This window comes from Strix uralensis, chromosome 4 (assembly GCF_047716275.1).
Source record: "Strix uralensis isolate ZFMK-TIS-50842 chromosome 4, bStrUra1, whole genome shotgun sequence".
NCBI classification, from domain to species: Eukaryota; Metazoa; Chordata; class Aves; order Strigiformes; family Strigidae; genus Strix; species Strix uralensis.
The window spans coordinates 96133546-96161259 of NC_133975.1; the positions used below are offsets into that span (position 1 = coordinate 96133546).

Sequence of the window (27714 nt, forward strand, 5' to 3'; positions counted from 1 at the left end):
CCTCAATTAAGGAAATCACATGTTTGCAGTCCCCTCTCTGAGCCTCTAACACAGAGTCAGCATTTGGGCATCAGACAGAAAGGAGGGGCCATTTCTTTTTACTATAGTCACTCTAAACTCTAATGAAAACACATCCGACTCAGCAGGCTTAGTTTTCTGGCTCGGATGTTGGGCGCCTACCTTTCTGATTCAGTATGAGGAAGAGGCAGCTTGCTTCTCTGCCTAATTCAGGCAGACAGGAGGACAAAACACAGCTTCTGCAAGTATATGAAGTGTAGACTGTTCAACAGAGCATGAGTAACTCTCTTGCACAGACTCTGTGAAGTGCTCAGATCAGTGCCTGCATTCTGCCTTCCTGGTTCCAAACTCATGCCAAATTAATGGTATCTGGAGCTGGTTCCTTTGCAGATTTAGTGTCTCTGGGATGTGTTGGAACTGGATATTTTCCCATCATCAAATGCTGCAATTAGCAGGTTTGAGTTAAGTTGATGCAATTCCATTTACCTTTAGAAATGAAGTCTTATAATCCATTGCAAAAGGATGAGGTAATGATAAAACAGACTGGCATATTGAGAGACATAGGTTTTGAAGAGAGCAGAGAAGTTTTAGAAATTTGCTAAAAACCTGAAAGGCTTCAGCAGCAGCTAGATTTTAGTACATTGAAACTTTGTCTGTAGTGAAGGAGCATTACACTGGTGCTTCTCTGGCTGAGATGAGCAAGTGTTGGCACTGGCAGGAGCTCAAAGATAGGCAAAGCTTCTGAAATATCGAACATGGTAACTCCTTAGCAGGTCTGGAGAAAACACTTGTCAGAGAGCCAGAAGCTGCCAAAACATGTCTGAGCTGGGGATAGGAGGAGGAAGGAACTCTGTAGTAGATTTCCCTATAGAAATCTTGATGCGAAGCAAATGGCCAGGGTTTTGTGGTATATACCTTGGTAGTGAATGAGGTAAAAAGCTCACCACGATATTGCAAAAGAGGAAAATGTGGTGTACCTTGCCCATATGTCTGTGTAGACTATAATGCCTGTATGGTCTCTTTGACTGATAGTGTGCAAATATTTCACAGTCCACAATGATTTGTTCATGGTTCAGTTTGCATCTGTTACTGTTTTGGCATTACAACTGAATGGACAACGTTCTTTTCACAAATGTGGATATAAACTAAGTGTGACCTGAAGGTTTTGGTTTTTTTCTTTCTTTCACGACTCAAAAATATGAAACCCACAAATACACTCAGTTATTACCACTAAGCAAGCAGCTCCTTCATTTGCATTGTTTTTTTAATCTTCCTCTGATTGTCGTTACAGGTCAGAGTTATGGAAGAGAAGATAAGACTAGCCAATGTGAAGACTGGTGAATCAGACAGTACTCTGCACAGGAAATACCAGGAGCTGATGGGCACAGTGCAAGGAAAGGAGGATCTTATCAACAGATTAGAGACACAGCTAGCAAAACAGGTAAAGGTATTTTCTAGAGGGAGATGTGCAGCTTTCATGAGTTGGAGGGACTCTGTAATGTGTGTTTCAAAGGTAGAGATTATGTCTCCATTACCTATTAGCCTCTTAGTTGTTTTCAGATCAGCTGTAAGGTGATGCCCTGATCAAGATGATGCCCTGATCAAGTCAGATGTAGCCCATCTCTGATTTGGCATATGCTGCTTCTTGGGAAGGGCCTTTTCCCAGTCTTCAGCAATCCTTTAGCATAGTTCATATCTTGTCAGATGTCCTCATTTATAAAAGAGTAGCTGTTTCCCAGTATGGATGGTTCGTAGTCTCTTCCATTCTCAGTTGGTGGAAGGAAGGAGCTACATCTACAGCAGGGCTTGTATTTCGGCTCTAAGTAAAAGCCTTGTGCTGTGGTCTTTATGACATGAGGAATCAAGTATTCTTATATGTTGCTAAGTAAATTACTTTTAAATGGAAATAGCTCATTAGAATTTTTCACAAAAAAAAATACTTTGCCATTTTTGTTAGATTTTACATTTAACTAACTGTCACCTATTTCAAGGGCAAAATAGATTGATAAACTGTTTGAACTTACTCAGACCAAGTGTAATGTGGAGGTCAGGCATCAGGTCTTTGTAGTACTCTGGGTTTCAGATCACTTCCCCAGGCCAGTTTGCCCAGGCAGAATGTAGATCAAGTTTCTGCATTTTGGAGGCAAAAGAAGGTGTTTGGAAGGAGCTACAATAATGGTCAATGTCTGGAAGCAGCTCTTGCAATCAAAGATGGAAGAAATTCTGATTTATCCAAAAACGTGAGGTGTGATTTGATTAAAACCAACCATTACAAGTGGGAAAAATGTTCTGTTAGTAGAAACCATTTTATTCTAGCAACAGAAGGCAAAACAAGATTCTAGAAATTAAAGCTGAAGCTTGACAATTTCAGACAAGAAACACTCTTTATCAGGGTCACTGGTTTAGTTTCAGAATGGGATGGAACAGTGGCAACACTGGAAGGTCATTAAGGGTCCCCATAAGGCATCCTATTTGTTTGCACTGGGATAGGGAGAGCTGTGGAATTCAGAGGGTTAATAAGAGAACACTGAGGTCACATCTGGACGGCACAATAGCATGGGGCACAAAGAATGTCTCACTGCTTCTGGATCTTAAAGCACAATAACTGCATCTACAGGTGCTGTGCCCAAGTGAATTGGTTCTGCTTTGAGGCAGGGCTTACTAAGCTCTGTGACAACCCTGTTGTCACTAGTCTACTTTAGGACCCTAAATAAAATCTTGGCATTGCACTTCACTGTGTAGTGTAGCAATATTCTGAATCTTTACCTCTTGGTCCCCGACCCTGAGACAAGTTGAGGTCATTAGGGATTCAAAGGCATTACCCATGTGATGGGTATTCAGGGGATTATGGTAGATATACTACATGTTCCAGATCATTTCAGAACAATAGGCATGTCTAATATTCTGACTCCAGCAAAGGCTGGTACCTGATGATTAGGAAGACAAACAGCCATACTCAAGGAGAAAAACTAAATAAATCCTTCTCTTGAAGCATCAGATTTGATTACTTTTATTTCTTTATGCTCAACTACAAATGTTACTGCTACCCATAATGTTGTCAAGGTCTATTTTAAAGTCAGCAAACGTATTTGAATAAGAGCTTTTAAATGTGCAGTTGTGGTGATGAATAGCATGTGGTGATTAAAAGCAGTGTGAGGATGTTGAAAATTTCCTGCAGTCTACTGTGTATTTACAGAATATTAATTAAGAAAAACTTAAAATGGGGGGGTGGGGACAAGCACTGACATTTTTATTACCATAATTCACAGAGTCACAGAATGGTTTGGGTTGGAAGGGGACCTTCAGGTTCCAACCCTGCTGCCATGGGCAGGGACACCTTCCACCAGACCAGGTTGCTCAAAGCCCCATCCAACCTGGCCTTGAACACTGCCAGGGAGGGGGCAGCCACAGCTTCTCTGGGCAACCTGTTTCAGTGCCTCACCACCCTCACAGTAAAGAATTTCTTGTATCTAATCTGAATCTGCCCTCTTTCAGTTTAAAGCCATCACCCCTCATCTTATCCCTACACCTCCTGATCAAGAGTCCCTCCCCAGCTTTCCTGTAGCCCCTTTAAGTACTGGAAGGCCGCTATAAGGTCTCCCCAGAGCCTTTTCCTCTCCAGGCTGAACAACCCCAACTCTCTCAGCCTGTCCTCACAGGGGAGGTGCTCCAGCCCCCTGATCATCTTCGTGGCCTCCTCTGGACCTGCAGGTCCATGTCCTTCTCATGTTGTGGGCCCCAGAGCTGGACATGGGACTGCAGGTGGGGTCTCATGAGAGCGGAGTAGAGGGGGAGAATCCCCTCCCTTGACCTGCTGGCTGCACTTCTCTTGATGCAGCCCAGGATGTGGTTGGCTTTCTGGGCATTGCTGGCTCATAGTCAGTTTTCCATCCACTGATACCCCCAAGTCCTTCTCCACAGGGCTGCTCTCAATCCACTCTTTGCCCAGCTTGTGCTTGGGATTGCCTCGACTGTGTTATTACTAGTACTTGTTCACATCAGGAAAAAAAAAATGAATCTAGCAGGGAAACTACCAACTGCTACCAGATGGTATTACCTTTGTCCATTTATTTAGAGAAACCAGGGCTGAATATATTCTCTCTTCCGTGCTCGTGGAACTGATTTCTCCTTGTAGTTGTTTAAGTCATTATGTAGATAGGAGACCTTTCAGTGACATTGCTTATGATGAAGCCATGCAGGAGATGAACAGAAGGCTTCAGGTGATTGTAGTATCAATCCAGCATTTTCCAAAGAAAATTCCTTGAAAAGGAAAAAAAATGCAGCTGAGAAGACACAGCTACAAATATGATGTTGTAGCAATATTGCCCAAGCAGATACTTGGGGAAAAAGATTCACTGTGCAAATCAACAGTATTCCTATAACACCTTTGTGTAGACTAGAACCTGGTTTAATAGGTATATAAACATATAACCACTTACACCACCTCAAAACCTTCTAGCAGGTCTTAGTGTTTCAAGGTCAAGTTTTGGAGCTTTTTTTATCCTGAGTCTGTTCTTTTTTTTCTTTTTTTTTAATTTACTTTCTCAATGAGAATATTGTGTGTGTTAAATACATTGTTGTATTAGTTTCCATCTCACACACCTTTAAAGTCTATACTCTACACCTATGCTTGCAGCAGTTGAATCCCTTTTGCTTGGAAATTATTACAGTGTTTTATAAATCATTTACAGGCATTGCTTAATTCTGACCAACTTCAGCCAACAATGTGTATCTGTGTAGGCTGGGGGAACACTACAGATGCTCAACAGCAAACAACAACATTATAAACCCATCTAAAATAGAAAAAGTTGGAGACTGTACTCAAAAGAAACTGTGGTAGGTGGGCAATCGTTACCTGAGCTGGATTTTGCTATTCCACAACAAACTCATCAAACAACGCTCTGAATTTGACTCCAGGAACCATGTAAGACAACTTAGAGCTTGTTTTTTTCAGAGGCCAGCTACATAATAATATCCAAATAGTCTTAAATCTTACATCTGGAATGGGAGCTTCAGTGTTTAAGTCACTCCTGATGCAGTAACTTACTGAGAACAGTTAGTTGTACACTCCTAATGCATCTAATCTTTTTTTGGCACAGAAACAGTTGAGGACTGAGGAAGCCAAAATTGTTCAAGAGAAAGCTGCCAAGATCAAAGAGTGGGTAACATTTAAGCTGAGAGAGGTGAGTCTTTGACTTGCTGCCAGGTTTCAAGGCCTATGATTAGGTACAATGGCTGCACTGCCAGTGGGCTCCTATGTAGGACAGTAGTCTGAGGACAGTCAGTCTGCCACACAGGCTTTCTGCTTGTTTGGCCCTACGCACACTCAGTTGCAGAGCTAGGGTCATCCCTCTTACTGAGGGCTATTTACTGCTTTGGGCAAACTGTGAAGGACAGTGAAGTCAGTAATGCCTGAAAGCAGTCTCTGAAGATTTACTAGTCACAAGTGGCTTTCACATAGCTTTCCTCTGCCTCTCCCTTTTTTCTCTGAGTGCAGTTTCTGTCTCTGACAAAGCAGCTGTGACACAAGCATGTGTCCTTTGCTCTTCCTTAATTTGCCATCTCTGACTAATACTGTTTTCCTACTCTCCAGCACTTTCACATGTCTAATCTCTCCCTTCTGTCCGTTCTGTGGACTTATGCCTCTATCTGGGCCTAATTCAATACCCTCTAGAAAAACTATAGCCATGGGTCAGCACGCAGTTTTAAAGATGCAGTAATAGTTTACAACTAGGAGTGGGGCTATGGTCTTTCCCTTTCATTCCAAGTTAAAGCCATAGATTTCCCAGTTTATGCCAGAAAGGGAATTTGTTGGAGTTGAAAGAAGCAGTCTTTGTGGGCACTAATTGTGTTATGATGTGACTTTGTAATGTTATTAGATTGCCTAGATAATTCACTGAGCTGCTGTGCTTCTGTTTCATTTTCCTATATGAGATAAGGTGCATTTACATTACTGACTGGTGCAGCACAGAGGAAGCACAGGGGTTGACTTGGTGACCCGCTGTGAATCCAGGACCATACATTTACATTGTTTCTTTACTGGCCATGAAGTTCGTGCCAGATGCTGATTCTAGGTGCACAACTGAACCACTGCCAGGTGAAGGACTTTGCATCTCTGTTGCAAATGGGTTGCTCCAGACAGCACCATGAGTGCAATTTCAACTTTTAATTCCATCAAGAGGGAAGCCTCTTTTGGTGCACCACTACTGCGTTTAAGAATGCATGCTGAGACACTTCAAGCAAAGACGTAAGGCAAATTTGCAAAGAATCACTTGTGTGCTAATTGCAAATGTAAATGCACCCTTAATGTTTTTTGGGTTGTTTGGTTTTTTTCCTTTGGTTCCCTGGATCCAGAGGATCTCCTTTTACCGCATACAAGGTGAGAAGGGAAAACGCTCTTCCTGGGTAATAGTTTTTTGATTGTCTCTTTCATGACAGTTATTTCTGGAACAGGAGTAAATGATAAACAGTAGCAGGGAAAGAAATTAAAAGACGTATTTGAGAAGTGCAAATAGTGTATACAGAGGCTATTTGAGAAAGCACAGCAAAGTGTTTAAGTGGGTTGTCCAGTGGAGCTGCTGAGTAGATTTCAGGGTGACTGGTAGACTCAACCATCCTTTATTCCTTTTCCTGTTAAGACACTTGAATGTGATAAAGATGAAGACATATTCTGTATAGTGGAACACACGCACACACAGTTTTGCATTATTTTTCAGTTTTTATTATTGTTGTTTCATAGCTTGAGCTAGAAAATTACCACCTGAAAAACTGTAATCAGAGGCTGACGGAGCAAATTGAAGCCCTTCAGGATACATTGCAAGGTAAATGTGTTCACCTGGCATTGTAGCCTAGTAACCACCATGAGTGGAAGTCAGCATTCCTGGGTTGTATTCTTAACTTTGTCAGAAATTAGCACTTGTGACAGTGAGCAAGCAGTAGAATTGCTTTGTTTCTCAGTGGGTCCATGTTTAAGATGGGAATAACATTGCTTACCTGCCTAAAAAACTCCTGATTGGTTTCCCACCAGCAGTTGAACACAGATGGCTTTTTTTTTTAGAGTCTGCTTTTGCCATTAAAATAATGGCTCCTGAATTAGAAGCACTCATTGAAATACACAGCAAAACTCTCCATTCACTTCAGTGGTGCAGGGTTGAAGTCCCTGAGGTATTTCACTTTAACTCCACGTGTGAATTATCCTCATCCCCACAGAACCTCTGCTGGCATGTGAGCTGAGTAACTGAGGACTGAATGGGCCAAGGCAGCAGCTGTCTGGTCTGCCTTTAGAATCTGGGTTCCCTGTGCTATCAGGTTGGGTTGGAGAAAACTGCTTATGGTGCTCGTGTGTCTGTGGTTCTTGTTTGGAGGATAGATGGAGAACTTTGGTCTCCAGGGCTTGAAATCAGCACCTTTCATCGCAACACATACTGAAGAGGAAATTTTCTCTTAACCATTTTCTCCCTGTTTTTTTTTTTAATGAGCTTGGTTTGGTTACAGTAAGATGAGCTAGTTTTCAGAACTGCACTGGGCATCCAGGCAGGGGGCATTTCTTTCCTGCAGAAGCCTTTCTGGCATTCCTGTCACTCCACAGCAAGGGAATGGGGCAAAATTCCTTCTAAATCCCACCATGTTTCTAGCTAAATGCTTTATGACTGAGTTTTTCTCATCCCCTCTGGCTCTGGCTGTTTGCAAAAAGAGAATGGCTGGTAAGCTGCGTTAATAATCTGGTATTAAGTGTTCCCTGAATACCAACTCTCTGGGCAGTAAACAGCTCTGCCATCTCCTCTTATTCCTCACTAGTTGCAATGTGCCAGGCTGAATTCAGAGGCCTCTGCAGAGACAAATCTCTTCTTCCTTGCCATGCTAATAGTAACAGCTTCCTCTGCTTCATCTTCCGTCACATTTAGGAAGCTGCAAAAATACCAGTAATATTTAAAATGAATGGCCTCTCTTCAGTCTACACTAAAGATTTACCTTGGGCAGGGGAAAATGTGTGCCAGGATTTGCATGTGCTAGCATTACGTGTTAGGGATAGATTTGTTAACATTCAGTTCCTTGTGACTCAAGTGCCAGGGTCAGGCTCTCGTGGTTGTCTCTCAGCTGTGTTTCCCAGAGTAGATTTCATCATCTCCACAATCAACAGCGATTTATTCTGCTGTTTGCCCTTCCCTCTGTTACTTTGTGTCTTCAGTTTTTTTCTACTTCCTTCTAAATCCCATTAGTGGTTAGCAATGCCTGTAAAGTCTGATGTTCAGGCAGCATTTTCAGCAATAGCTGTGCAAAGTCACACTCACCCATATTTATGCAATTTCCAAAGCATCTTATGACTTGGTTCTTTTCAGTTAGGCAATATATAAATGCCAAGGTCAATCAAAATCATAAAGTGAAGTAATATCCTCTGCCACTCTTAAGTTTTATCCACATTTTCTCCTACCCTAAAGCTGATATTCAGCAGAATCTGTAGAACTGAGATAAACTTTCTTCCTTTCCATAATTACTAGATTTAAAGACTAAGAGTTGTAGAGTGTAGGTACTAAATAAGCATCATCTAGCCCCTGAGAATGGGAGGAACCATACCAGCTTATTTGATGGCTTAAATCACTGTAGGTCCATGGAAGGCAAAAGCCACGCTAGGCAGTGTTCTGGCCACTTAGATGGGTTTTGGTAAAGTATTGTGTGGATAGGTGGACATCCTTCTCATGGCTCTTCTAAGAGAAGAGACGTAATTGTGAATAGGTAAAACTGCTATATGGAGTTAAACTGAAAGCTTGCCTAGGCCAGTATCCTGTCTCCTGGTTGACTGTGGATGTTTCGGGACAGAGTAGAAAATATTGCAAGTAGAGCTGTCCTTCTCTCCATGTATCCTTCCAGCTTCTGCTGTCAGTATTTTAGGAAGTTCCTAGGCCAGAACTTCTGTCTAAACTGTTATTTGTATCACTGATAAATTACTTTTTTTTTTGACCTATCTTTTGGACACCACAGCATTTTATTTCTTTTTTCGTCTGAAAAAACCCTCTTCCTTCTGCAAATTTCAAACGCACTGCCTGAAATTTTATTAGGCACCCCTTCACTTTTGTAAGAAACAGCAATTAATCATTTCCTATTAATCTTTTCTGTACTATTCCTAACCATAAATATATAGCACTTCTGTTATAACTGTGCCCAGCCATCTCCTTCCATTCTGTATAGTTCTAACCAGGCCAGGGTGCTACTGAAGAACACCTTACACTAGCAGGTAACATTTTAGACAGTAGAGCATTTGAATGCCCTGACCATATGTTCTCCTCTGTTGTAGATATGACCAGCATTCCTCCCCTTGAATCTTTTTGGAGCTGTAATTCTCTGAAGCCCAGAGCATCACAGGCCTCTCTTGCTGAGAAGATAGACCAGAAATCTGTGCTCCTTGCACCTGGTTTCAGACAGCTGTGTCAGACAGGACCCACCAAACCTGTCCTCTCTACAGCAAACATAGTCTTTGCCAATGACACCTTTACTGACGATGGAGAGGATGAATCTCTGCTTTCTCAGAGCACGCTGAAGCTCATGTCTGACCCATCAAGCTGGAATCTCTCCACAGAAAAAGATGTATTCCCAGCTGTAAGTTCTGAACACAGCTTAGGGCGCTCTGATCCTACATCGTTGGACTCTCCAGCTGAGGCCACAAGAATCCTTGAGACTTTGACTTTCCAGTCATCTTTGGAAGGAAATCATAGCACTGTGAGCACCTTGCAGCAAGTGGCTTTGGATGGCACCCGCTTCTCTGATGATCTGAGTGCCAGGTTCCGCTCCCACCGGCTGGACTCCTCTTCCTCAGGAGAAATAATGAGCATGCTTGAGGGCCATCTCCAAACTGCTGAGCCACCCCTGGTTGTGCCACCATCAGCTGTTACAGCACATTCCTTCTGCCCAGGGAGGGAACGCAGCCTTGGCAGTAGTATGACCTTTCCAAAAATACGAACTCCCGATACACCAAGAGACAGTATCCAGCTAGCCAAGAGACATTACAGCCAACCACAGCCAGGGGCTAATTCTTTCCATCGTGTGATGAGCTTAGAGGCTAGTACCTTCCAGCCCATAACGGTCTCTCCAGTCTGCCATGGGCAAGTGAAGGAGACAGACATTGATGATGATGATGGGGAGAAGATGGAGACAGAACGTGGCCCCATGAGGGAAGAAGCTGGAGCATGTGAGGAAATCAACCACTTACCTACGGGGCAAAGGGAAGCTGTGAGTTCTGAGGCTGGCGTACTTGACCCAGGAGGTAAACCTCCCACACCACCGCTGCACAGATTCCCATCCTGGGTAAGAAATGCAAGGACAATAGTCTGAGAAGTGCTACTTATCTTTGAGTATTGCACAGTAGTTAGGCTACAACACCTCTAGCGCTCAGGCAATTGTTCCTGTGGACATCAGTCACATTTCTGAATCACCTAGCCTGACAGTTCCAGACCGTGAGGCATGCTGGTTCCACCGACAATTTTTTCTTCTTTTCTCTTTATAAGGAAAAAATAAATCCATGGAAGAAAGTAGTACTCAAGAAACATAGGAATAAAAATGAAAGTTGAGAGATGCTGCATTGTGGTTTATCTTATGGGTCATCAAAAGTTAATCCTTAGTTCTGTTGTCTTGTGTTTAAAATAGAAAAGTGAATTATAAATGCAAGTGAATGGACCAGACCAGACGTATTCATAGCTTTTTCTGACTCTGAAACTTAGAATAGATATGTGGATTAGATCTTGCCATTCCTATCTCATGGTATACTTCTGCTAACAGGAAGATTTTGTGAAAACCATTGGTAAAGTGAATATGCGTGTCCTACTGCTTGCTTCATGTGAGAGAGAAGTTTGTTGTTGTCACTTTCCATTACTTGTTAGTTCAGATGGGTAGATTGTTTGCTAATGTGTCAATCTAACTGACAAACTTGATGGAAATCAATGTAGTATCAAAAAGAGATCATTCCCTTATTTTCAATTTGCCTTTTTAAAGGCATAGGCAAACAAGTGGTTTATTGAAGGTGCAAAGTCAAGCACTTATTGTTAATCCTCAAGTTTTGGTTTTTTTTTTCTATGAAAATTTAAGAATATATGTGATCTTTGGCTGTGTCCTTTATGATACCAATTTAAACCCCAATATAATCACAGCTGTTTTTCCAAAGGAATCTCTTTTCATTCAGTCCACAATATGGAACTGTGCTGGGGATGAAGCTGAATAGCATAGTAAAAGAAACTGCAGTTTTCAAGATGTCTGTTTTATTTGCTGCAGAAGTTGAAAAGGCGTCATGAACAGTGTACTCACTTGGAAGAAGGGAAATAAGTCTCAGAGATTGGCTACTATTCCTTTTTCTGACCTAGACTTCCCATGTAAGGTTCTTCTAGTCCCCTAGGCTAAATTTGTCACAGGTGATTGATCATCAGCTCCACACACACCTTCTGAATGAGTAACTTGAATTTGGCAAGTAAATTTGATTAGAGAAGCACTGAGTTCTTCTCTGCTGCAACTGTGTTCAGTTGTTTATATTACAAACAATGTTATATGATGCTAAACTCTCAAAAAGTCAGCTCTCGGACATCTTGAAATAGGTACTCCAAAGATATTGGAAGTTTCAGAGAACCTATGTCTCAGTTCCTCTTCTGGAAACTAGTGATAGCAGCCATCATTGACTCTCCTAGGGTTTTTGTAAATTTTAAAATTAATGTTTATGAAGCATTGCAGTATTATCGTCAGAAACCCCACATGTAAAATCCATTATTTTGTCTTCAGACCAGAGTCAAGTAAGTGTATCCCAGTAGGGCAAACTTAATATCAAACACTAAAGCATGAACAGAATATTAAATAGCTGCTTAATCAGTAAGAAATGTCATTTATGTGCCCTGAGTAGGAAGTGCATGGGAAAAAAAATGCACATATTTCATTAGAGACTAAATCACAATGCATATACGTACAAAAAATACTAATTCTGTCATTTATTTTTTTGGTGTACTTTGCAGCCTTGGGCACTTTCATGTTTATGTATTTTGCATGTTATCTGATAGTGATTGGCTGTATGCTTTAAGGAGCAGCAAGAGGATTCCTAGCTTTGATTTTTATGCATTTTAGACTGGTTGATGTCTTAGTCATAACATTGCATTTAGTTACAGGCTTGGGTTCCCCCCTTGGAATTTTTATCAATTTGTGAAGCACTTGGAGATCCTTTGAACTGAAAGCTCCATATGTTGTTATAACTGAGACATAGGCTTATTGAGATCATTCCAGGCATTTCTTTCATTCCCTTATCAGAGAGTGGGACTCCTTTGCAGGTGGTGACTCAATAAATTGTCCTGGTTTAGGGCTGTTCTTGATTCATTTTAATGCATTGTTCATAAAGTAGAAAAAACAGCTTTTTCCAAGCTGTGATGTAGTGTATTATTGATAATTGCATGTAGGTGTTCTAGTCTGTGAATATCATCTCTGTAGCATTTATAAGCCAAGTCTGTTGTGATTTGGGAAATCACAGACAGATGCACATTTCCACTAATGGTTGTTCACACAACATCTGGTGGCATAGAGCAATCTTTCTTAGAGGGCCCTTCCTTCCTTCCTTTCCCTAAAGGTGTGATTGTGATGTGATTCTGTGACATGAGCATTTCTTTTTGCAGGAATCATGTTTTTTTCTGACCATTGCTGTTCATGGTGTTATTGTTCCAGGAGAGTCGAATCTATGCTGTGGCCAAGTCTGGCATGAGGTTGTCTGAAGTGGCCACGGTGAATGATACTTCCAACTGCTGTAAGTTCTAGACAAGATTCATCCCTAGAGGGAGTTTACAATGACGATGTGGGACCTGAGCTCCTGGCTGTTCATGTTTCTTTGTTTCCTTGCCTGTTTTCAAAGTAAATTTGGTTTTGCAGAGAGCCACGATAAAGAAAGGAAGGGAGGAGGATACATCTGACCTCAGGAATGGTTGGTGCTGGGCTGTTTGAGCCCCTGCATTAATTAACATCTTTAGGGACTCCATTAATCTCCATCATCACTTTCACTGACACTGTTCTGCTTCTGTGTGTCTGCAGCCTGCTTTTAGTCTTGTGATTCACCATCACCTTCCCCTGTTAGGGCTTTTACCTGTTTGGAAATGGTGCACCAGATTGCCATTGTACTATGGGGAGTACAGGGTGGGTGAGATGTCTTACAGGCTAAATGGAGGGAGCATTGCAGCTGTCTGTGGGGGTTGTATGTAATTAATAACACATCTCCTGGCCTTTCTGAGGCCAAACTGTCCAGGATGGCAGTCCTCCATTATTTGATGTTCCAAGAGGCTACATAAGTTCTTGCATGCATATGTGTACCTCTCTGTTAAAACCTCCTCTTTTTCAACCGTTCGTATCATTTGCTCTCTCTCTCTGAATTTTCCCAGTTTCCAATTTCTCGTGTTCAACTTCCGGGCCATTTACCTGTCTCATCTACAGAAATGTCACAGTGCCAGTCTACACTACGCTGAAGGGGGTAAGGAGTTACCTCACTTTTCCTGTTATGAAAAGCATGGTCCAGGGCTGCTAGTAATTTGAAAGAGAACAGGATGAAACTGCAGTGAAGGAAAGAAAGTTAGAGAATGCCAGGAAGTACTGGACAGCAAAAGAATGCAGAAGGAGTAGCAGATGATAAATGTATTTAGGAATACAGAACGTTGCAGCACGTTTTTGTCCAGGAAGCTTCAGTGTGCACTATGAGGCTATAGAAACCTAGGAGTGATAGTGGGTGTTGCCTAGAGAATGAAATGGAAGAAGGCTCTTGAGAGCTGATGGGAAAGCACAGTAGGAGGGTGTAACCAGAGGAGACCCCCAACAGATCAGACTAGAGAGTCCAGCTGGGAAGTTCTCAGACTAGAAGGGGAGGAAATGAGGAGCCCTGGGACAGTAGTGGGCAAAGCAATGTGAAAATGAAGGGCCTGCATTGATTTCTCTGTCTCCTTACTGAGCAGGGATTGTTATGGGGAAACTCTTCCCTCACACACTGACCATACAGATCTGTTTTCCAGAAAGCCACACAGATCAGCAACGTGCCTTTCTTAGACGAGTCTTCAGGCTCTGATGATGACTGTGGCTCCCATGCCAGCTTCAGGACTTCTACTGTCGGGTCCGAGAACAGGAAAGTGAGCATGCCAGGCAGCCCTCGTGCAGTGAAGAGAGGTAAAGTGGGAGTGTTGCTACTGGGCAGCAGGAACTCTGTCTTCACAGGTGAGGCAAGATGTCCTGAACAGCATCATCGGTGACAGGCAAATGCTCAGCCTTGGTGATGCTAATAAGGAGTTCTCTCAGAATGTGTGCAGACATCAACAGTACTCAGTAGAAACCTGTCCTCTTAGATGGGTTTTTACTGATGGTAGATTTCTATCCAGACAATTGCTAAAATGAGATTGTGGGAAGGATTGACCTCCCAAATTCATCACATATTCAGTGAAGCCATCCATACCTTTTCTTGTCAGCATGCTAGTACTGACACATTAAAGAAAATGTGTTTTGTCTCTGTCACTGGCTGATAATTTCTTGATCAGTAAGCAGTCCTGTCTTTGAGAGGCATCAGGTAATTTGGGTCCTGTCTAAGACAATTTTTATTTACTGCTGAGAAGGTTAAACCAGATCCTTGTGTGGAATTTTCATTACAATTGGTCAATAAAATAGAATCCCATTTTATGTAGTCTTAAATTTTGTTGTGATGCATTGGCTGATGTGCCTCTGCATTGCCATGGACCAGTGGTGGAAGATTCACAGAAAGCAAAGCCCCATTGTGGGTGAGGGAACCTTTCCTTTAGTTTGAATGAAGGGGCTTGAGGTTTTATGATGCATGTTTCCAAGCCAAAAACAGCATGTCTGTGCTTTAGGTAACAAGTCTGTTGATCTGTTTTATTTTTTAAAATATTTTTTTAATCTCTATTCAGCAACAAATTTATTTTGCTATCAGTATCCAAAACTCACTCTCACTACTTGTCTTTCTAGGGGGGGAAAAAAAAAAGGTCTCAGAAGTTTGGTTAGTGGGGATTGAGTTTCCAGAGTCTGATCTGATTTGTTCTTCTTGAACAAAAAAGCTGTAATGGTGAACTCACTTTTTCAGTGTGCAGTATTCAGTGCATGCTTCTGTCTAGCCATGATTCTCATTCTTTATTTTGAGCAGGTGTATCTATGTCCTCACTGAGCTCTGAGAGTGACTATGCTATCCCTCCTGATGCCTACTCCTTGGATGGTGACTATTCAGAGCCAGAACACAAGCTACAGCGAACATCTTCCTATTCCACTGATGGTGGAATCTGCACTGTAAGTCTTGCTGCCTTACAGTTGTATGCAAACAGAGCCTTGGCCTTGAAAGAGAAAAAGCATAACTGCAATATATTGAATTATCCCCTGCAAAGTGATGCTCTAACAGACTGGGCTGTTGGTCGAGCTGCTTTGTATCAAAAGACACTATATGATGCTTCAGAAGAACGTGCAATTTCTGTTACATGGTTAGATAAAAGTATAAGCATCCAGGGCTGTATTCTTTCCTGATGGCCTGTACTGGTTTCCTGTAGTCATATTCTACTTTATTGGTGGCCTTACACTTTTTGTCAAAGCAAGTTTGGAAGTTCATAGGAAGGAAGGAGAAAGAATAGAATGTTTTGGCCTAGAAAAAACCCTCAAACATGGGCAGCATTAAACTCTATTCTGGAGTGTAAGAGATCAAGCAGACAAGGAACAGGAGTCTCATCATGGCTTAGAGCCAGCCTTCACTTTTATCTGGAAAAATCACTGCTATGGTAGGAAGACAGGTTTTCAGTGCATCAAACAATCAGCAAAATGATCAGATGCCTTCTTTACTGAAAGAACACAGTGTGGTATTTGCAGCTACACAGACAATCTAGCACTCTTTCCGAGTTGAGCAGAGAGCACTGATCTTGGATGGCTGCTACTTGCATCAAGCAGAGTAAAGCAGAAAATGATGGAGATGTGGCAAATGTCTGAGCTTGATTTCAGCACTCTTTCATTTGTATTTTGAGAGGTACAAGATAATCTCTCTCCCATCTGCTCTTTGCCCTCCAGGAACCCATGGAGAAATCAGGTTACTTGCTGAAAATGGGCAGCCAGGTCAAGATGTGGAAGAGACGATGGTTTGTTCTAAGAAACAGACAAATCATGTACTACAAGTCCCCGGTGAGTCATTGGAATACACTTAGTGCTGTGTGGAGGCACAGGGGAAGGCCGTCTGCAGAACCAGTTCCAGGTTGATACCACTGGCAGAGTGGGCAGCAATGGGAAGCTTCCCCCAAAATGTCCTGCCAGAGAACTTTATGGCTGACCCACAGGTTCAACCGTGGGTCTCTGCTTAGGCAGGGAAGCTCCTTGCAGTGGCAGTTTCCAGGTGATGAAAACACACTGTTGTTCACAGTTACAGAAGTTTAACACCTACTGGTTAACTTTGTACAGATGATGAAAAGCAGAAGGCATACCATGGCCCAGCTTTGGTCATGTTTAAGGTGAAAATAAAAGAAAAATAAATTACTATACCAGGAGGGTGCAGATACATACTCATCAGTCAGTATACAGGGCTCTGAGGAAAACTGCGACTTTCAGGGGGAAGAAGGCTGGATTCTTTCATTTTTTACCCTCCCACATGGACATGGAAGTATTAGAAAATTAGGATGAAACTGAAAATAAGCTTTCATGCAAAATGCTGTCTTACAATGATCAATGAAACAATCTTGAGAGAGCATGTTTGTGCATTCAAACCTTTCCAGATTTTTTTTTATAACTCATAGCTGCTTCAAACAAAGATACATTATTTCAAAAATTCTAGCAGTATGCACTCAAAATTTGTATATACAATAAAATAAATTTATTGTGGGCCTTCATTAATCTGCTGTACTTAGCTACATTACAGAGAATTATATTTAGGGTTATTCACCTTCCATACCTTTTCCTTCTGGACACAGCAATTTCCTCCATACCTGCATAATTACACAGTATTTCTGTGTATATACGCATCTTTGCTTACAAGTCAGGAATATTGAGAAGATTTATTTTCAACTTTTTTATTTTTTCAGGTGTTATATTCTGACAGGACAAAAATACACTTTAGGGCACAATGCATCTTTATTTCTATTAACGGGTTTATCCATCAGAATTCACAAGCATTATACATATATCTTATATACATACATATATATATATATAAAAATAATTTAATAAATATGCAGAATTTAGACTGTTGGTTGGAAGGGGCTTCTGGAAGACCCTAGTCCAGCTGACAATTGAAGAGGGACTGTCACCAGCTGTAGATCAAACCACCCATGGCTTTGTCTAGCTGAATCTTGAAAACCCCTAAAGGTGGAAATTCAGCCACTCCCTGGGTACCTGTTTGGTGATGTATTGCCTTCCCAGTGAGAAAGGGTTTGGGTTTTTTTGTTGGTGGTGTTTTTTGGTTGTTTTTTTTTCCCTTTAATGTCTAACCTGAACTTCATAAGACAGTATTTGTTGCCATTACCCTTTTTATATTGTTTGCCACTACTGAGGAGACTTTTGCTTCATCATTGCAATGGGATCATGCTGTCTCATATTCAAGCTGGCAACCTTCAGCTGTCCTTTCCAGCTCATGAATGCAGACTTGAACCTGCACATGCATATTATGCTGTACTTAAGTACTCTAAGACCCATCTGAGGTTTTTTTCCTACTGAAAAAGTTCTTTGCTTTTCTTTCCTCAGAGTGACGTTATCCGCAAACCACAAGGGCAGATGGAGCTGAATTCCTCGTGCCAAATTGTCAGAGGTGAAGGGTCCCAAACATTCCAGGTAAGCGTTGCTTTTTCATCCTGCAGATAACCACACAGTCTGGCTGGGTGAGAGAGCACTTATTTCAGGCAGAATGGTACTGTATGTCTCAACTGATATGAGCTAACTTTATCTGCCCCCTGTGTTTCCTGGCACAAGCCAGGCAGTTAGTTTAATAAATAATGGGGAAAGAGCTAAATTGTAACCCAAATACAGCTTTTTGAAATTGAAAGAAATTCTCCTTTATTTTTGTTTTACACCATAACACTTTCCTTTTTGCAGTTAGAACTGAAAGCTTGAAATCTGTGGGGAAAAGTGATTCTTATGACAATTAAAACCAGATAGTACCTCGGATCTTCTCTTTCTGAAAGAATTCTCTCACAAGATCTCTAGCGTGACTTTACATGTCTGGAGGATCTGAAGAAACATGTGAAGTGTTGGATTCTTATTAGAATTCGACTTCTGAAGTATTAGCCCATCACCGGGTTCAGTTTTAAGTCATTATTGTTAGAGGACTTCATTATAAAGGAGGCATTAAAGTTTCTGTCATACTCTGACTGAAAGGCACATGTCCTGACCTGTGAGCTACCTTCAGCCCTTATGGAACTGCAGTTGCTAAGGCTTAATACTATTAAATTCATACCATCTTTCTTCTCAAAGTCACAATTGAAGGCAGAATGCAGTACAAAGTGAAGGCTGCAGAAGAACCGATTTAGGTAGTCACCTTTGAAATGAAAAACTAGCAGCAGCACTGAGAAACAAGAAAGGATGAGAGAGGAGACAAACCCATAATATCCAACAGAAACAGCAAGAGAGCTCATGAGAATTTGATTCATTGAGTTTCAGTTCTTTCATGTGGGCTTTGAGGGTTAGCACCTTTTTTCTTACCCTGAAAAAAATCCCTCCTGAACCACCAAAAAAAATCTATATGGGATAATGAAACTCAGCAGCTGAAGAAAAGATTTGTGGGTGTGCAGATTTATACTTCCTCGCTCCTTTTCCTTCCAGCTCATGACAGAAAAGAGAACCTACTTCCTGACAGCAGACTCTCCCAACATCCTGGAGGAATGGATTCATGTCCTACAGAGTATCCTGAGAGTGCAAGTGACCAGTCCTGTTGGTGTTCCTCATAGTGATGCTAAACCTACTGTGAAGGGTTGGCTCACCAAGGTAAAATAGTATTTCTTACTTTATTCAGTTTAGCTCAGTATTGACAGTGTACCAGCTTCTTGGTTTGCACGGTAAATGACAGCAAAACTTAGTATTTTAATACTTCCTAGAAGAGTGGGGAAAGAAAGAAAAGTGGCAGTAGATTTCTGTATTTCAGAGAGGAACATTTGTATGAATGATAAGGAATGGGACAAACAAGGCTACTGAGAGATACTGACTTTATCTAATAGTAAGTAATAACAAATATCCAATGTACGCTTTTCTTCAACAGAATTCACAGCATGTCATAGTAAGAAAAAACAAAACTTGACAGGAAACACTGTTAAATGTCACATTTAATTGATCTTAATCTGGTGATATAGGAAAGTTTCAAAGAAATGGCTTGTATGGTTCTAGGTTAGCATTTATTTCCATCATGATAGATTGCATGTGCATTAGTACAAAGTACAGTGGATGAAAATTCTTAGGCTTTATGCCATTTCCATACTATGCCATTTCCACTCTGCATGGCAAGTTACTATGAATTTTTTAATATAATTCTGCTCAGCATCTAAAGATGGCTAAAGACAACCTGCATCTGAAGCTTGTTCATATGCAATAGGAAACAGCTCCCTAGACTATACGTTGACTGGTCTTTTCCTGATGAGATGAAATTATTTGTTCTTATAATCTTTAAAAGGCTATTCTTAATATTGTATTTCAGGATACAGAAATGGGTTGTCATGAATGAGCAAAATACTTCACAAAATCTTAGATCCACTTCCATAAGCACCTATGTCCCATCTCCTTAGGTGGTATGTACTTACCTGCTTTTGGAAGTGGTGCCCTGTATGTTTTGAGAGGAGCTCATATTAGCATAGAGCCTAAAGCAAAAGCCTTTAAGGGACAGTTGAATTGAAAGTTGAAATCCTAGAAAATTGTTCCAGCAACATTGCTGATGTCATGTATGTCTTTGTCCTCCTTACAGGTCAAGCATGGTCACTCTAAGCTGGTCTGGTGTGCACTAATTGGAAAAACTTTCTACTACTATCGAAATCATGAAGATAAGGTAATTCCTTTTCCCCTTTTGTTCCTGAACCCTCCTTTCCCATTTCTCATTAAGCTTTCTTTCCTTCTACTGTTTCTGTCTCATGCTTCAAACTCTTGCTTTGTTGTACTTCAACTCTAACAGCATCTGCTCCACGAAGAAAATCAATATTTTCGCTGAATTTTTTTTTCAAGCTACAACAACAAAAGACTTAAAGCAAGTGACTGCTCTTTCTCAGATCACTGTATATCTTGTTTCTCGCTTTCTCCATTTGGTCTTGTGAAGCCTTTAGAGCAGACTTTTATGCAGCAGCTGGTATATTCTGCCTACTGTCATGAAAATAAGTAGCAACAACAATATGGGAAGAGGGAGGTCATTTAAGCAGTGTAATGTGTTTCCATTTCTGGAAGCTTGGCCCAACAGTCCATTACTTTGACTTGGTGATGTTGCAACCCAAGTTTTAGAATATCAGGGAATACTGTGTCTCGTACTTGGGATTGACCTCCAGAGTTAGCACAGCCGCTATCCTGTTTGTCTGAACCTACCTATTTAAGTAATTTTAAAAGTACTTACTTTCCAGTAGTAAGCAGAAAGCCTGACCAGGATCAGAAAACAGTGGCTCAATATACTGAGCAATTGACCATCAGAAAACACATCCTGCCTTGCAGAACCAATGACGTAAACACAACTGACAAGTGTAATGGGAAGAAAACAGTACCTTATGGGGTACTGTATCTTTTTATTTGCATATTTTCATTCTGACCTGTAGGTGCCTTCCCAAGAAAAATAATGAAAGTAGTAACAGTTTGTAGGTACTTTAGCTGATGAAAGAGATTCTATAGAAATACAAGATTGTATAATTACATTAGTTATAAACTGAATTATAGTTTATTCCTTACATTTTACAGAATTGCTAACATTTTGACCTGGGTTTTCTTTCCCAGTGTTCCCTGTCCATAGTGGGAGATTAGCTACACTTACCTAACTTGCTTCTCCTCCTTACAGTGTCCCCTAGGGCATCTGCCTGTGCGAGAATCCAAAGTGGAAGAAGTAGACCGTTCCTGTGACTCTGATGAAGATTATGAAGCCACTGGTGGAGGAATTCTGTCATCCCACTGTACATTGGTGATTCACCCACAGGACCAGAGTCCCACATACTTACTCATTCGCACCAAACAGGAGAAGGTATAAAAGGCGGGCTTCTTGGAGAGCAAGAGTCTTTTTGGTATCAGTGAACAAATGGGGCATACAGACTGAACCTGTTTGTAGAAAACGTGGTCAGAGTTGACCCATAGTGTTCTCATCCTTATGCCTAGAATACCTGGCTGTACCATCTGACCGTAGCGGCTGGTAGCAGTAATGCCACAGTGGGCACATCGTATGAACAACTCATTGGAAAACTATTGGACGCCGAGGGAGACCCTAGTAAGTAGAAACCATAAACTCTTTCCCATGGTAGCAAAGCATAAAGAAGGGTAACTTCAATTCCATTTTAAGCTAACCAAAGGTGAGGGAAGCTGATTCTCAGTAGAACAGCATATGATATAGTGTCCTTCTCCCCTAGTTCCACAGTAACATCTCCAGAGAGAATACAGGTATTGCAGTGAAAGTAGACAAGCCCATCACATTGTCACATCATTTATCGAAGCATCTGAAATGTCTGTAACATTAACTCAAATTAAAATAAAGAACTGGAGCTCTAATTTTTCTTGTTATTGTTGGTCCTGATTTTCCTTTCCTGGGAATCTTGACCATACAGATGCATGCGCTCTCCTCTAAATACATCACACACACTTGCCTTCATCTGTTCCTCTGAAACCTTCACACATACGTGTTTGTCTGTTCCTCCTCATCTCTGATACTTGCTCATTCATGCATATTTATGCACCATGTTCTCAAATGTGTATTAACATATGCTTGTACTTAATACTTGTTTCCTGCACACTTACATGTTCTTAGACCTATATGTGAACCTTGCTTACTGTTGAATAGTGACTTGCACTAACAAAGACCTCCGTTGCAGGCGGCTGCCCTGGCAGAGTTTGTGTCTCTTGTTTGAACACACAGCTGAGCAGTTTCTCACCAGAATCCAGCTGCTGAGAAGCTCTGACATAGCAGGATTGAGGATGGCAGTATTTCTTAATACCGATGGCTCATGCTGCTAGTGACTCTTTGTTTGTGGCAGGCTTTGCTGAAATCAATGAAGTGGCACCAAAGATAAATGTGGCCTAGCGCAGTGCTGCTTCCTGGGGTGCTTTGCCATTTCAGCAAGGCTCCTTTTCAATGTGGACACTGTTATCTGTCTTCTGTTTCTGACACTGCATGTTTTTGCCCATCTGCTACCTCAGATTCTCCTCTGTGGAAACATCCTATGTTGTGCTATAGTAAAGATGGGCTGCACACATCCCTCACCACTCTGCCGTCGGATGCTCTACAGACTGAAGCTCTGAAACTTTTTAAGGTATTTAAAGGGACACTGCATTGTTTTCAGTTACTTTGCTCTGTTGTTGGGGCAACAACATAGTTTGGTCATGTCATTTGTCACAACATTTACTGTTGCTGTTGGTTCCTTTAGACAGGCCTGCTGGGTCATTCAATTACAATAGGACAGTTGGATATTAGGTGTCATTCATTCTCTGTAAGTTTTAACTTTTCCTTGCAGGAAATCTGGGTTTAGGAGCAATGTCCCCCACAGGTTTTACACTTCAAAGTTAGCCTTATCTTCCTCTTTCCTCTCCAATAGTTGTATTGAACGAAACAGAAACAATTTACTGGCACACTCAGTTGTGTCAGTAAGACCAGTAGTGCAGCCACTGGAGATTTGGTTCTTTCACTCTACAAGGATAAGGTCAGCAGTAAGGCTGGACAGTCTTAGCAAGGTAAAGCAGAGGCATGGAAGACAGAAAGCACATTTTGCCCTTGATTCTCTTGCTGACTTGTGAGCCTCTCGGGCTGGTGGAGGTTGAGTGAATTTTCTAGTTGCCACAGCTAAAGAGGGAGAGATAAGAATTAAGTATTTATTCCCCTCCCTCCTCTCAAGGTTATTTAGAAGAATACATTAATTGTAACACTTCTGGGGAACCTGGCCTGGAAAGTACCTGAAAAGACTCACTGTATTCATGGTACTGACTAACTTCCACCCTTTTACAGTCCTGTCAGCTGTTCATCAATGTCCCTGTGGAGGCACCCTCTATTGATTACCATGTGTCCCTTGCCCAGACAGCACTGCAGGTCTGCTTGACACATACAGAGCTGCAGAATGAAATTTACTGTCAGCTTGTTAAACAGACCAGCTGCCGACAACCCCAGAACCACTCAGTCATTCAGGTCAGTTCCTCTTTTGTCACTTCCACTCCACAAATACTTTCTACTTAGTTCCATGTTTTTAATAATTAGCAATGGGACTAGTTCTCATAAAATTGTGCAAATGCTAAAGGTGTGCTGGAGGAAAGAGAATCTCAGCACTGATGTGCAACGGAAAACACTGAGAATGTAACTACTTGCAAAATAAATTCTAGTTTGAATTTAACCGTTTACCAGTTGCAGACCATATTCAGAATCAAAATTCATAGCTCATGTTGGCTAGCTATAATTGTCACAGGATATTAATTTTGTTTTCCATTTTAGTTAACAGCATGCAAATATGAGTATTACTATTAAGCATGAAATCTGATTTTTGCACTATAATTATCGGGTGAATCAAATGAAAAAGTTACAGCATGAATGTACATACTTGATTATAATATTCCCAGCTCAAATGAGAAAATAAAATCTGGTTGAAGAATAATGGGTCTAATTTGAAACAAAATTCACTGGTGTACTCTTTGTTATGATTTGCAATTACAAATAGGAAAAAAGTATTAGTTTAAGTCTTGATCATTCACTCAGCTCTGGTTATACTAGTCAAAACTTTCAAAAGTAGCCAATCATTTAGAAAACCTCAGAGTCCAGGTTGAGATACTGAAGAGCAGTCTGTCCTCTGACCATCACTTCCCTTTGAAGCATCTTGAACTACACGTCTAAAAATGGTCACTGCCAGAAGCACTAGTCACCATCCAACATTTTGGTTGCAGTATTCTGTGAAAGACAACAGGCAAGAAGTACAGAACAAGAATGATGTCCAGTTTTATGTTCACAGTGCTGGCAACTCCTGGCTTTGTGTGCTCCTCTATTCCTGCCTCAACATCACTTCCTCTGGTACATCAAACAGCACTTGCAGCGACATGCAGACCCCAGGTAAAGACTGCAACAGCATTTTCTTCTGCTAAGCTGATGGCCTTTTGCATCTACTACAGATAAAGATGGAAGCAAATTTGTAACTCACACCTCCAAAAATAAGTTGAGGGAGGGGACAAAAGGGACCCAAAGGTATCAAGCTGTCCCCCTTCAGTCATTCACATTAATTTGTTAAATATATTAAGCTACCTCACAAAAATGAGTGAACTGTACTGGCAAAATTTGCAGATATAACTGGAGCTACATAGGGAGGTTTTTACTGATTCAGCTACTTTCTTTGATAGAAAGACCAAAGTAATGATTTAGAATAAATTATTAGAATTTTAGGTGATTACGTTCTGCTGTCAGGTTAGCAGGCATACTGACAGAACAAAAGTGAGGCAGCAAACATCTCGGGGAACCATAAAAAGTTAGGAAAACCAAACAAACCAGAAGTATCTGCTAGTACTGTTTTCAGTTACCTCTGTGGTGTATAAGACTTTCCCCTATAAGAAAACAGTGCAAGATCTACTGTAACAGCAATAAGTTCTTCAGTGTTCATGCTGTGCTCTTTGTTTCCATGGTGATATGGTCTTCAGCATATCTCACTGTGTCCTTCCGAAGGAGGTCACAGCTAGAGATGTCTAGCTGTCTGTTGCAACAATATACTGTTGCTAAGACATAGGTAAAAGCATGGTTTCATTTCAAAGAAATATTTGTATTCAAATACTCCGCCTAACTCTGCCTTGGAACTCAAGCTAAAAGTCTCCTGGTATTGCAAAGGAAATCTGTGTACTCCTCCTATCAAACTTTTTATTTTATTTTCTTATATGCTGCCTCACATTTGCTATTTCTTCTCAGAAGCAAAAATACAGATATTGGGTATTCCTTCATGTTCAGGCTCTCTCCATTGGCTAAGGCAACGTATTGGGGATCTTCTGGCTAGTACTAGAAGTCATCTCTTCAAACTTGTACATTACCAGCTCCCAGACTGGCTCATTCAACTCAGTAGCAGAGCTGCTCTATTGTTAGGAACTATTGAATTCCATACAGATATGCTGGGCTCTGTGAAACTGCTTTAATGCATCAGTTTCAAGCATTACTGTGCTGATGGTCTGCCAGGTTCTTAGCCCAAAAGTACCTTTATCAACAAATAAACTTCAAGCAGAAGCAGAGAGGAAATGTATTTATACAATTCAGCTATGAAATAATTATTAATGCTAGAAAACAACATACAGAAATTACAGCAAAGTGTGTTTATATTCATCCATAGTTTAGATTAAATTTAGAGCAGTGGCTTAATGGGATTTAGCTTAGCTCCTTCTGCCTAGCTTTAGGATTACTTATGTCTCTTTAGATGGAGCAGGTACGGCTGGTTCTTGACCAGTTATAGATATGCTTTTCCTGTTTCATACCGCAAACAAGAGACTAGAATGTTTACGCTGCATAATGCCTATGGTCTAGATTTACACTAGATCTTCATTCTAGGTATTGTTTTTCACTAAAGGTGGTGTTAGAGTGTATATCCAATTGCTGAGAGAGGGAGAAAAGTGGAGTATAGTTTTAGGTTAGAAGACAGGCAGGGCTCAGGAGCATTTGGAAGCCAGACACAACAGCTTCTAACTGAAGCAAGATTCTCCATTGTGTTGAAATCACATCGAAAAGTGTTCAGATGCATTACTGGGGAGGTGAGCAATATATTGCTACAGTGAAAAGCCAGAGCTCCTGACTTCCATGTTGCTTGCAGGGATTTAACTGGATATTTAATCATGTACTCAGCTCCTGAAGACATCTTGAATGGAATTAGTTTCCCCTGAGAAGTGATAGCACAGTTATAAATCCATATAAATCCTTCAGTTTCAGAATTTATTCAGTATACACATTCTTAATATTTTTGCAAAAGGTATGACTGACTGCTCCTGCCTTGCTTTAGAGACACATGGTGCTATTCAATGGAGCACTCTCTTCAGTAGACAGTAAACTGATCATATGAGTAACTATCCCCATGCTGTATTGAACTATCAAAAAATCTGAGCCTGCTTTGAATCTCTGTCAAGTCTCTTGTTCAGCACATAGGGTTAATAGAATCATCTAGGTTGGAAATACATGGACACTTGTAGTTTGTATAATGATGTAAATTGATAAACACAATTTATAAAATCCTGTAAGTGAGACTAATGCATTACAACTTATTATTAATACCTCTCAGGACTTGACATGATAGTAACTAAATTCCGCTGGCGTGATAGGGAGTTTAAGGGTGAACTGGCCTTGGTTTAATGGATACTGTGATGGAAACAGGGTACAGAAGAGGATATTCCTATACTATGTCTAGTCCATCTAGGAGCAGGGAATGCTTTTGCAATTCCCAGAGAGTCTGTTGTCTACCTTAATTTTACACAGCCTTAGAGCACAGGTCTGTGTTGTAGCTTTTCACTTGAGCTGTTAGTCTGCTGAGATTAACTAGGGTATTTGCACAGAGATGTATCTTTGCTTGAGCAAAAGCCTGAGGGAGGAATGTTTTGTCATGGCATGGGAAATAGAAGAGGACATGGCATTTAAAGCATGTTTGTGTCTTATCTCCACTTCTTTGCCTAGGAGTGAAATAGGCAAGTATGCCATCTACTGCCAGAGATCAGTAGACCGCACTGTGCAGACTGGTGAGCGGGAAGCCAAGCCCTCCCGGATGGAGATTGTGTCCATCCTGCTGAGAAATCCCTACCACCACTCACTCCCCTTCAGCATCCCAGTGCACTTCATGAATGGAACCTACCAGGTGAGCCACCACAGCTACTTTTCTTCTGGGCACCATAACCTGCCTCCTTCATGCAGGTGGGTGGCATCATGGTGTTTATACATATCAGATGTTGGGTGATAGACACTATTTCTCCACCTTGCCTTTTTAGTCATTTTTCCTCAGAAAATAAAAGGAATCCAGCCCCAGCCCTATAGGTCTTAGGAAGAAAAGGGAGAGATGTTAAGTGTATCAGTACAAGAAAGAATGCAATGTGAAGGGAGACAATATGCAAGTGCTATCACTGGCACCAGCAGTCAATCGTGAGACATCAATATGTAGGAAACTGGGCTTCATTAGTTGTGATACCCATCAATGTCATGTTTCTTGAAAGTGATCGTCAATTAACTCCTCTTTTGTTGCAGGTTGTAGGTTTCGATGGTTCCTCAACAGTTGATGAATTCATCCAGCGACTGAACCAGGAGACAGGAATGAGGAAGCCATCCCACATGGGATTTTCTCTGTTCACAGATGATCCTTCTGGCAGGAATTTGGAACACTGTCTGCAGGGCAACATGAAGGTATCTCCGCCCCCCCCCCCCCCCCCCCCCCCCCGCCCCCGCTACGTTCAGCATACATCTTTGAAGAGCTGCTATTAATTTTTTCTTAATGCAGCAAGATCAAATACACTTGAGTATTGTCTATATAGATTAGTATTCAGAGATGAGATATTAGTTCCTGCACTTGGGTCACAACAACCCCATACAACCCTACAGGCCTGGGG

General features: G+C 41.2%; 1 protein-coding gene across 1 annotated transcript in view; it reads left to right on the plus strand.

Moving 5' to 3' along the window:
• PLEKHH1 (pleckstrin homology, MyTH4 and FERM domain containing H1) overlaps positions 1-27714 on the plus strand; it is a 53210-nt gene that overhangs the window by 12806 nt on the left and 12690 nt on the right. The window contains exons 4-22 of the mRNA XM_074868076.1: positions 1310-1459; positions 5118-5201; positions 6758-6839; positions 9311-10317; positions 12700-12778; positions 13404-13492; positions 14025-14175; positions 15158-15297; positions 16060-16170; positions 17719-17805; positions 18793-18954; positions 19922-20002; positions 20987-21166; positions 21298-21406; positions 22330-22442; positions 23132-23308; positions 24120-24217; positions 26795-26972; positions 27356-27511. Coding sequence (XP_074724177.1) covers positions 1310-1459; positions 5118-5201; positions 6758-6839; positions 9311-10317; positions 12700-12778; positions 13404-13492; positions 14025-14175; positions 15158-15297; positions 16060-16170; positions 17719-17805; positions 18793-18954; positions 19922-20002; positions 20987-21166; positions 21298-21406; positions 22330-22442; positions 23132-23308; positions 24120-24217; positions 26795-26972; positions 27356-27511 — 3234 coding nt within the window. The remainder of the gene's footprint in view (positions 1-1309; positions 1460-5117; positions 5202-6757; positions 6840-9310; positions 10318-12699; positions 12779-13403; positions 13493-14024; positions 14176-15157; positions 15298-16059; positions 16171-17718; positions 17806-18792; positions 18955-19921; positions 20003-20986; positions 21167-21297; positions 21407-22329; positions 22443-23131; positions 23309-24119; positions 24218-26794; positions 26973-27355; positions 27512-27714) is intronic.